Source organism: Echinops telfairi, unplaced genomic scaffold (genome assembly GCF_000313985.2).
Source record: "Echinops telfairi isolate 266 unplaced genomic scaffold, ASM31398v2 ScPeMD7_9;HRSCAF=40, whole genome shotgun sequence".
NCBI lineage: Eukaryota > Metazoa > Chordata > Mammalia > Afrosoricida > Tenrecidae > Echinops > Echinops telfairi.
Window position 1 is genome coordinate 74,245,493 of NW_022103906.1, and position 10,355 is coordinate 74,255,847.

The 10,355-nt window shown below is 55.6% G+C and overlaps 2 protein-coding genes across 4 annotated transcripts; one reads left to right on the top strand and one right to left on the bottom strand.

The window, feature by feature from the left end:
- Nucleotides 1–106: 106 nt before the first annotated feature.
- Nucleotides 107–3,740, bottom strand: WDR54 (WD repeat domain 54). Of its 3 annotated transcripts, none has more exons than XM_045286813.1 (10): nucleotides 3,669–3,740; nucleotides 3,053–3,275; nucleotides 2,836–2,898; nucleotides 2,370–2,436; nucleotides 2,232–2,285; nucleotides 1,817–1,944; nucleotides 884–984; nucleotides 644–797; nucleotides 365–439; nucleotides 107–291 (listed from the first exon to the last, which is right to left on the bottom strand). In XM_045286813.1, the coding sequence occupies exons 2-10, from the start codon at nucleotides 3,272–3,274 to the stop codon at nucleotides 160–162; spliced, it is 996 nt and encodes a 331-aa protein (XP_045142748.1). In that variant the 5' UTR covers nucleotide 3,275; nucleotides 3,669–3,740; the 3' UTR covers nucleotides 107–159. The 3 variants fall into 3 exon arrangements, with proteins under 3 accessions (XP_045142748.1, XP_004696164.1, XP_045142747.1); XM_004696107.2 differs by having other exon boundaries at nucleotides 635–797; XM_045286812.1 differs by lacking the exon at nucleotides 3,669–3,740 and adding an exon at nucleotides 3,623–3,646 and having other exon boundaries at nucleotides 635–797.
- Nucleotides 3,741–3,898: 158 nt separating this feature from the next.
- Nucleotides 3,899–10,022, top strand: CUNH2orf81 (chromosome unknown C2orf81 homolog). The gene is made up of 4 exons (XM_004696435.2): nucleotides 3,899–3,935; nucleotides 7,987–8,217; nucleotides 8,308–8,529; nucleotides 8,612–10,022. Exons 1-4 carry the CDS (start codon nucleotides 3,918–3,920, stop codon nucleotides 9,950–9,952), a joined length of 1,812 nt encoding a protein of 603 aa, XP_004696492.1. The 5' UTR covers nucleotides 3,899–3,917; the 3' UTR covers nucleotides 9,953–10,022.
- The last annotated feature ends 333 nt before the right edge of the window (nucleotides 10,023–10,355 follow it).

Here is a 10,355-nt window from a genome sequence, read left to right on the forward strand (position 1 = left end):
CCAGCTTGGCCTGGACCTGCCCTCGTCCACCCCACTCCCACCCCACCCCAGCTCCATTCCCTCGTGGTGCTGTGTGTGACCGCGGTACTGAGTCATCAGACAAGGCTGGGTGCAGGGGTTCTTTATAAATACCACAGGGAGAGGGTGGCTGCTCTATTCTCACACACTCCTGAATCTCAGGATCTCAGCGAGGTCATAGCCAGTCACAGCAAAGGAGCTGCCTGCGGGGTCACAGAATCGGGCACCACACACCTGCGTGTCGGGGACACACTCACCATGACAGTGTTCCACCTGAGGAGAGGGGGCCGGTTAGGGCTCTGGGGCGCTCACCATAGCCCCCTACCCCAGCCCTCCCAGGACACACCTCAATGCCGCCACTCTCTGTGTTTCTGCTCAGCTTCCAGAGGTGCACGAAGGTGTCCTCGGCTGCTGACAGCAGCTGTGACCAAACCACACCAAATGGGGCAGGGAGGGAAAGAGGTGGGGTGTACTGATGGTGAGGGGGGGGGGCTGGTCCATCCAAGCACCCCACCCCTCCTCCTGGGAGAGGACGGATGACCCTGAGCATCAGAAGCCACGCTATTGTGGGTGTTGCTCTTAACACCCAGCACCAAGGGGAAAAAAAGCGACTGACCTTGCCCACCTCGGGAGCGAGGTCCAGGGCAGAGATGGCTCGGGCATGGGCACTGATCTGGACCTGTAGAGAGCCTGTGCTGGCCTCATACAGGTGCACTTTCCCGTTCCCATAGCCAGCTGCCACAATCCCTTGCCACAGCCGCACAGAGGGACATGGGACCCTGTAGAGGTGAAACCAACTTTGATCTCCCCCGCTCCTGTCCCAGAGCTACTTTGGAAAGGTCTCCTCCCATTCCCCCTCACCTACCCAAATCCTGGAATGCTGGTCAGCAATTTGAATTCGGGGCCAGACCTCCAGATACACAGCAAGCCTGAGTCATCTGCTGTCACCATGTCAGCCACACAGTCCTGAGGATAAAGGCAGGATCAAGCCCTTTCCTCTTCCCCATCTCCCCTGCTGTGGTCCTGTGTGCAGGGCAGGAGGGAATGGGAAGCGGTGTTGAGCTCTTTGCTTCTCCAAGGTTAAGGGCAAGGTGTGCAGCCCTCACTGGCTGGGCAGAAACGCCAGGAGTTCTCTTGAGAAACATAATGCTTTCCTTGCGTTTCCTGTAGAGTCCCTTGACCTTTCCCCTCCCAGCTCCTCTACCATACGTTGGCGCTGGGGGTGCCTGGCTGTCTTCACTGGATGGATGATAAAACCCAGGCCACGCAGTTGTGAACTTCTGGAGGGTTCCCAGCCCTGACTAGACTCCAGGCCCCCAAACCTGACGCCAGCCTGTCCCACAGACTTGCTCTGTGCCAGGTACAACGGGAAATACAATCGGAAGGCACACACTTTATTCTCCAGAGATTTGCCATCTAATTAAGGAGACAGTAGTTGTCTTTGAGGGCAATGCCAATTCAAGGTTCAGAGTCAGCAATGGGAGCTGGAAGAGGGGGGCGTCTTCCTGGGGGGTGTGGTAGTAGAGCTAGATTGGGTAGGACTTGTCCAGAGAAGGAAATGGCATACCCAGAGCTAGACAGCATTTTAAGACTGTGTCCATCCACACCAGTGCTTTAGAAGTCTCTGAACCATAAACACACCGTATTCATCACTAGACTTGGAGTTGCTGAAGCTTAGGAAAGTGCAGCAAGGCGCCCAGTGTCAGCCAGTTGCTTCGTGGCAGTGCCAAGCCTGGAACTCATGTCTCCTGCCTCCCATAATACTGCTCCCAGGCATGAGAAGGGGAGATCCACTCACCTGTGCCTGGGTAGGCTCGGTGGCGATGTCTGTGATTGGTGCCTGGTGCCCAGTCAGCTCCTCACACAGCACGATGTTGGGACCCTTGACCGGGATGTCAAACACCAGCACACGGCCCGACCAGGTTCCTGAAGCCAGAACCAGTGCCCCATCGATGGGTTCCTCATCCTGCCAGGTCTCCATGCCACCCACCCAGGACTCCCTCCATCCCAGGGGCCCCAGGGAGCCTGCCTCCCCACTCTGGCTTCATCCTATCCCGCCCTGCCCCTTGGAACTTTCCATGGCTTTTGCCTCGCCCATCTTCCCCTCAATCTCTCTGTACTTGCCTCCGATACTCAGCATCCTCCTTTCCTTCGGCCCACACCCATGGACCCCAGTGCCCCCGCCCCACCACCCGTGCTCTAGACCCGCTCACCCACGCAGATGAATTGGCCACTGGCAGCAATTCCTCGGGCAAACATGGCAGGTGCTGAGTATGAAGGGAGAAAAGAGCTTAAAGAGATCTCTCCTCGGCAAAGACCCTCTGTCTCCATCCATACGGTCGTGGGGGTACCTGGAGAGGCCTCTCCTGAGTTCAGCGCATGCCAGTAGACCATGACAGAGCCATCAGCCTCATACATCTGGAAGATGTGAGGAGAAAGGGCTGGTGAATCGCTTTGCTGAGCTAGGTGCAGCGTGTATTGTGGACCTACACCAGCCCGCACCCATTTGATCCTCAAAACTGGGAGTAGATGCTATTTTTAACCCCCGTTTTATAGGTAGACTCTGAAGCACATGACTTACCAATGAGCACACAGCTCGTGGTTGGTAAATGGGTAGGTAGTGCAGGGTGGTGGTATTTGAGACAAAGATATTGGAAAAGATGAAACAAAGGTGGGGGTGGGGGTGGGGGTAGGGGGTGGGGGGTGGGGACTGGGCTAAGGAGGTGAAAAGTTTGGAACTGTTTGAGACAAATGGAGAAGGGCATTGGAAGAGAATTGAGAAGAGTGGGGGGTGGGGTAGGAAGGCCCTTTTCTTACCTGTATTCCCTTAAATGAGGTAAGTACCACCAATACCCGGAAGGGGAGGGTGCACCAGTGGACCTGGAGGGAGGTGGGTCAGAGCAAGGAAAAGCGGTCAGAGCAGGGGTCCTGCTCCAGGGTCATCAGAGGAGTGGAGATTCTGGACTCTAAGAGAGAAGGAATAGGGGTGTAGGGCAGGTTCAGAAACACTACCCCCCAACTCCGTATGCCTCACCTGGGTGATAAAGGCAGGGCTCACTCCAGCGCCCTGCTTGGCAAAGAGCTGGCGCTGAGCCAAGGGCACACCCTCGGGGGCGGCGCTGAGAAGCTGGGCGCTGGCTCCACGGACCACCCCAAAGTGCGTGAGGTTGCGGGCAGGCAGCGGCAGCACACTGAGGTTGTTGCACAGAGAGGCGGCCGAGCCTCGAAGTGGGATGGAGCTCTCGCGGCGGAACATCCTGGGGAACGGACGCTCAAGTCACGGGGCGCACGCGAACAGAGGGCAGCGGCGATTCCTGCGGGAGGCGCTGGGGGAACTCTGGGGACTGAGATACTGCGTGGAGCAGGGCCCCGGGGTCGGTGATGGGGAGAGGTTCAGGGCGAGAGGCAGGTCCTGGGGAGCGGGAGAGGGGTCCCAGGGTCGAGTCCCCCGGGGAAGCTTGCCGCAGGGATGGTGGTGGCACGGGAGGCGGTGGCCCCAAGCTCCCGTGCCAGGAAGGCGGGACGAGGCAGCGGGGTCCCCGTCCTTCCTCCCTCGGGTGGCTTCCTGCAGCATCCCCACCCTCCCCCACCCCTAGCCTTCAACCTGGACTCTGGCCAGTAGTCACACCCTGGGTCCCAGGCCCGCTTGCCTGACTCCAGAAGCGTTCCGTCACTCCGAATCAGCCGCCACCATAGAGACGACGCACGCTTGCACGGCCCGGGGGGCGGGGCCAGCGGCCCGAACCGCAGAGCGCCGCCCAGTTGCCTGGGCAACCGTGGGCGGAGCCAGCGGTCCGCGCAAGGCGCATTGGCCGTTGCCCGGGCGACCGGTAGTCGGTGGCAGCTGGGCCGGGAGGCAGATGCTGTGAGATTCCGGGCCCGGAGACACCGAGGCAGCGATGGCCCACGAAGGCTCGGTGAGCTTCAGCAAGACGAGGTGCCCTAGAGTCTTGGTCGGCCATTAAGGTCGGTGCCCGGAACCGCGGGGCAGCTGCACGCTCCGCGGCGCCCCGACGTGCGCGGGCCCACTGCGCCGACCCTAAGCCGTGGGCGCTCTGTCGTAGTCTCCGGCTGCTTCCCGGGAGCCAAGCGTGGAATTCCCGGGTCCCCTCAGCTCCCCGCCGCTGTGTTCTCGCACGGATCCGCTTGTCTCGGAATTGTCCCGAGTGGCCACCTGCCTACTTCTTACCTTAGCTTCTTTCGTTCAAGATTATCAAGGAAGTCACGCTGGGCAGAACATCTACACTTGCACCTTACCCACCCACCTACACCCACCCTTGGTTCTGTCAAGGCCCCGAGGGAAAGGGTGGAAGGGTGGTATAGAGCTGGAGAAAAGAAGTGAATTTGGAAACAAACTAATGCACGACGCCATAGGAGCCTTGGGGCGCAGGGGGTTACATGTTGGCCTGCTGACCACATGGGTCAGCAGTTCAAAACTACGAGTCACTCTGCGAGAGGAAGATGAGGCTTTCTGCTCACTCGAGGAAACCCACAGGGCCAGTTGTACCCTGCCCTACAGTGTCACTGTGAGCTGGAATAGACTTGATAGCAGTGAGGCGGGTTCGTTTTGTGGGTGCATGTAATATGTCCATTAGAGGTACCTATTTAAATGGATCGTCCAGAACCGGTCAGGAATCTGCAACTGATAAAGAATGTATTTTAAAACTGTCAGGAAGAAGACAACAATTGTGAAGCCCTGCTCAGAAGTTATGGTTTAGAAGCCAAAACACTTTGAAGAGTGAAGATTTGAAGTGCCCTTGTGCAAAATTTGCACGGCCCCCCTGGTCAGGTCAGGTTGAAGGACATGCCTGAGGAGAGGTCTCAGGAACTGACCAACCCTGCTAGCTCTGCTCTGACCAAGCCTGGCCTGGGCTGCCTGCCACGCCCTGGGCTTGCTGCTAGGGCGATTCTCACCAGGGGAGAGGAGGCAGTCTGCAAGTGGGAAATTCACTTTCAGGGATTTTTGAGTTCAGTGTAAGATTTAGGGAACCCCACCTTTGGAGGAGAGTGCATTTGTGCAACATTCAGTGTGAGGAGGGAGGAAGGGGTAAAGGTTTGTGAATGTCACCCTCAGAAGTACATTTTGGAAGGAACTGGGTTCAGAGGGATTGTTATGGAGACGCCCAGGAAATCCTAAGTCTTTGGAATCAATGAGATTTGGGGATGAACCTTTTCAATTTCAGGTGGAGTTTCCTTGAGAATTAGAATAAAATCCAGTGTAAAAATAAAAGTTGCTATCCAGTCCCTTCCAACCCAGTCACCCCTCCCCCCGCTTCCCACCCCCTCTGCCTGCCCCCCAGTGTTTCAGAAAACTTGGCCCCTTTCTTCCAGGTCCTTCTGAGTGATTCAAATCACCAACAGTTAATGATTGATAACCATTTGAACCACTGGGGACTTCTGAAATAGAGGAAAGCCTAGCTATATCTGCTGTTATTGTGTCCATATTTCCTTTTGAGCACATCTTGATTGACACGTTCGAGATCAACTTCTATATGTGATTTATAGCTTGCCTCCTTCATTTAACATTACAGCATAGCAAATTTCCAGTACCAGTACACATTTGCCCTAAAAAGCATCTTTAATCACTGGACAACAGGCTGCTATATACATCTGCTACAATTAACCGTTGATTCTGCTGCTTTGGGTTAGACCAGCGCTTCTCAACCTATGGGTCACCACTCCTCTGGGGGTCGAACGACCCTTTCACAGGGGTCACCTGATTCATAACAGTAGCAAAATTACAGTGATGAAGTAGCAATCAAAATAATTTTATGGTTGGGTCACCACACACGAGGAACTGTATGAAAGGGTCATGGCATTAGGAAGGTTGAGAACCACTGGGTTAGACAAAGGTTTTCAATATTTTGCTATTATAAACAGCACTATAGGGAATGCCTACAGAACATGTTCTTTGAATCTTCGGAATATGCCTTTGAGTGTATTGATAGAGTTGAAATTGCTGGGTTCCAGGAGTGAAGATATGTTTAATGCTCATGATACCTACTGTTGAGTGATGTTCCAAAAATAGTGTTGCAATTCACATTCCCACCAGCAGGGCGTCAGCGTATTTTATCCACTTTTTGCCACCACTGAAGATTGATTGTTAAGTGAAATAACTTTTCTGTACTAAAAATTGGAATATCAAATTTGCCTTTAAGATGAAGGTTGGGCATCTTTTGGAGTGCTTATTTGCCATCTACAGTGTCTCGTGAACTATGGTGGCTTTTGCTTGTTTATGCGTTTGAACTTTATTTTCTTTCTGTGGCCTTCTGTATTTGGGAATATTTATCTCTCCTCCCCTCCCTTTTTTTGCAAAGATTTTTCCATATTTGGGAAGCAGGATAAAGTCAAGCTGTGCAGTCCGGCCGCCCTGCATGCTCTGCTGCTATCTTCCAGTTGTGTGATCCTGGGAAAATGGCTGAAAAATGGAGATGGGAAGAGTATATAGTCTGAAAAATATCGTCATTGAGCCTGCATGTGACTGGCATGTCTTAAATACCGGTGAATTGTAACTACTAATGTTAGCTTCCACCACTTGCCTGTCAGTTTATCTTACTGTGGTGGCTTGTTGCTATGATACTGGAAGCTATGTCATGGGTATTTCAGATAGCAGCAGGGTCACTCAAGGTGAAGAGGTTTTCGTGGAGCTTCCAGACTGAGAAAAGACTACGAGGAAGGAATAGACTGTCTGCTTCTGAGGAGTTAGCACTGATCACCCTATGAACAGCAGCAGAACACCATCAGATGTACTGAAAATCTCATGAGTAGCAGGAGCATGTTGTTAGACGTGGGGCCAGAAGATGAGCCCAGCAGGTTGGATGGAGGAATCTGCTGCACATGACCTCTTTGGAGAGCAAGGGTATCGCTTTGAGGATATCACTTTGTGCCTCACTCAAGCCAAGGTATTTCCAACGGCCTCATCTGCATGCGGAAGTGGTACACTGAATAAGGAAGACCAAAGAAGAATGAATGCCTTTGAGATACCATGCTGGCAAAGAATATTGGAAATACCATGGTCTGCCAGAAGAACACACAAATCTGTCTTGAAAGACTAGTAGCCAGAATGCTCCTACTCTGTCTTATGGCGTGGTGATGGCTATGAATTGGGACCTATTTGAGATGATGGTTTTTTGTTTGTTTTAATGGTGTTAGGCCACTGGCCTGTCAATTTGTCATTCTTCAGTAGCCCGTGTCTTACTATGATGGTGCAAGTGATAGCACTGGTATTTCAAACATTCCAGGATCACACATGGTTGAGCGGTTTCAGTAGAAATTTTAGTCTAACGCAGACCAAGAAAGACGTGGTAATCTACTTCCAAAAATTCAGCCGATGGAAGCCTTACAGATCACCACAAACCAGTGCTTCAGGTAGTGCTGGGAGGTGCAAACATGCTAGTCATTATGAAGACAGCTCAAGGCAGGCAGGCAACGTCTTGCTCTTTTTTTAAGGAAAGGTCCCCATGAATCCGAGTCCACTTGCAGCCAGTGAACAACAACACAACAACATGCTGTTATTCTCACCCCCATTGAGTCGATTCTGACTCACGGCAACTTTATAGGGTCGAATAGAACTGCCCCTGTGGGTTTCCGAGACTGTAACTCTTTACACAATAGAAAGCCACATTCTTTCTCCTGAGGAGGGGCTAGTGGTTTCAAACAGCTGACCTTGTCCTTAGCAGCCCAACGAATATCCACTAGGCAACCAAGACTCCAAGATGGTGTGATATGTATTTCAGATTTACCAATTACATCTTCTGGAGCAAGTGATGGTTAGCCTGTCCAGTTTGTCTGTGAAATGGGCTGTGACAAAAACTGAATTAGACAGATCAACCCCCTAAAAAGCATTTGTCGCTTAATAGGCTCAGAGTAAGTTGTAGCCTCTTTTTCTTCCCACCAAACGTCTTGGAAAGCTTCCTCCTAGCTGATAGCTGCTTCTCCATCCCTGACTGCTCTGTTCTGTTCCCACAGAGGCAAGAGCGGCAGGCCCGAGACCGTGGGGTGACCCGGTCGAAGGCTGAGAAGGCCCGGCCGCCCACCGTGCCTGTGCCTCAGGTGGATATCGTGCCTGGGCGGCTGAACGAGGCCGAGTGGATGGCGCTGGCAGCTATCGAGGAAGGCGAGGATGTGGTGGGGGACATCTTGGCGGACCTGCTGGCCCGAGTCATGGACTCCGCCTTCAGAGTCTACCTATCCCAGCAGGTGGGTCGGAAGCAGCCCTCCCTTGGGCCTGCCTCTTCCCACCCGGACTTCTCCCGTTCTGTGGGCTGAGGTCTTTTCTCTCCTCTGCAGTGTATTCCGTTCACCATCAGTCAGGCCCGCGAGGCCATGCTGCAGATCATTGAATGGCGCTTTCTGGCCCGGGACGAAGGAGAGTCCGCTGTGGTCAACGAGCCCACGTGGGGCGAGGACGAGGAGCCCTTGGCGTGCACCACAGACGCCTGGGCCCAGGGCTCCGTGCCGGTGCTGCATGCACCCACCGCGGTAGGGCCCGAGGACATCCCCCTAGAAGAAGTAAGTCCAGCCCAGCCCCCGGGCCCTGCCTTTCAGACTCCCCCGGCCCACATCTCATTACCCCACCCACTACCCTACCCAGGAGGGCACGAGCGTGGACCTCAGCTCTGTGAGGTCGTGGATCGGTAAAGGGTCGCAGGAGCTGATGACATCTTGGGAGCTGCCTCAGTCCCCAGAGCCGGGGGTCAGCCTGGAGCCCCAGCCATCCAGGGAGCTGTCTCCGGAGGCAGGGCCCGGGACTCCAGTGGAAGACCAGGAGAAGGGCGGCTCCCTCCCAGCGCCAGAGCAAATGTCGCCCTCCCGCAGTCCCCAGCCTGTCCAAGAGCAGTTCGCAGAGGCCATCTCCTGGGTCTCCCCGGAGGAGACCGAGATGGAGACGGGACTGTCCTCCAGCTCCCTGTTCTCGCTGGAGGACCTCCGTTACTGTCTGGCCCAGCCCGACGACGGGGCAGGGGAACGGGCCAAGCCGCAGAAGGAGGGGGCCCAGCTCGCCTCCGACGAGTGGGGGTCCAGCTTCTCCGAGGAGCCCCCAGCCCAGCTCAGCGGCAAAGCATCAGTCCCACAGCCACCCAAGCCCGGGCACGAGGAAGGGAGTTCGCTTAGCTATGCTGGCCACCGCCCCGAGCGCGCGGCGTGCCTGGACCCCGGGCGGTTGCCGCGCCCCTGGGTACGCCCCCTGGTACAAGTCCTGCCCCCAGACTCCCAGCTGCGCCCTTTGGAAACTTACCGGGGGCGCCCGCGCAAGCGCCGGCCGCAGGGCGCACAGAGGAATAGGTCCTTCCCAGCCTGGCGCCCCGTCCCCCTGGCAGCGTTTGGCCCACTCCAGCGGGACATGTCCTTTCAAGACTTGGACCCTGGCCTTGGCCTCCACTCGCCCACTTCAGATTCACCCTTACCGCCTTCTGGGTCGAAGCTGCACTTCCTCGCCTCAGGGTTCCCCTTCCGCGCCACACACCCCACACTCTCCACCGTGGCCCAGAGTTCCAGCCCTAAGCTGTGGCCCAGTGCCCAGTGGCCCAGAGGCTGCGAGGGCGAGGCCGAGCTGCTGGGGGAGCTGTGGGCCGGCCGCACCCACGTGCTGCCAAGGGGCTCTGACGCCGCGGACCCAAAGCAGCAGGACTCTGACAGGTGGCCTCATCCCAAGATGCTCAAGGCCACCTCCCAGGTGATGTGGAAACCCGTGATGCAGCCCGAAGCGCTGACACTGTCCCCTGGGGTGAGCCTGTGGGACCCGAGCACTCAGACGCTGCTCAGGTCCGGGGAACCCCGGCAGTATTCGGAAGAGCCGTTCTTGCCCACCACGCAGCAACGCCCCATCCAGCCGTGCCCTCCTCAACCCGAGGTGACTGTGGCCGAGCTCGCGAACACTGCGCCTCGAGTGTGGTCGCTCTCTTCCAAGCATTTGCCCCATCCTTGGCCCTGAGCTGCGGGCACTGTGAGCCTGCCTCCCCTCTGCCAACCTGCCAACAATAAACACCCCGGCTGCTGCTCGATGCCTGTCGATTTCTTCCAAGGTGTGGCTCACTGAACCCCAAAGGGGTCAGTTGCCCCGTTGCCCTAAGAAAAGTTAGAACCCTGCTTTCAGCGCACAGCCCCTATGACCACCCTTAGGGGGGTGGGGGTTGTGATGGTGGCGTGTGTGTGTGTGTGTGTGTGTGTGTGTGTGTGTGTGTGTGTGGAGGGGAATGGGGGTGGAGGTGGGGAGGGGCAATGAGCTAAAGAAGGCACAGAGGGGCTGGGAGAACTTGGGGAATTTCTGTTTGCTAGACAAAGGAGAGATAGCCTTGCTTGCGCACAGCGATTCAAGACAGGAGGATCCTGTTGTT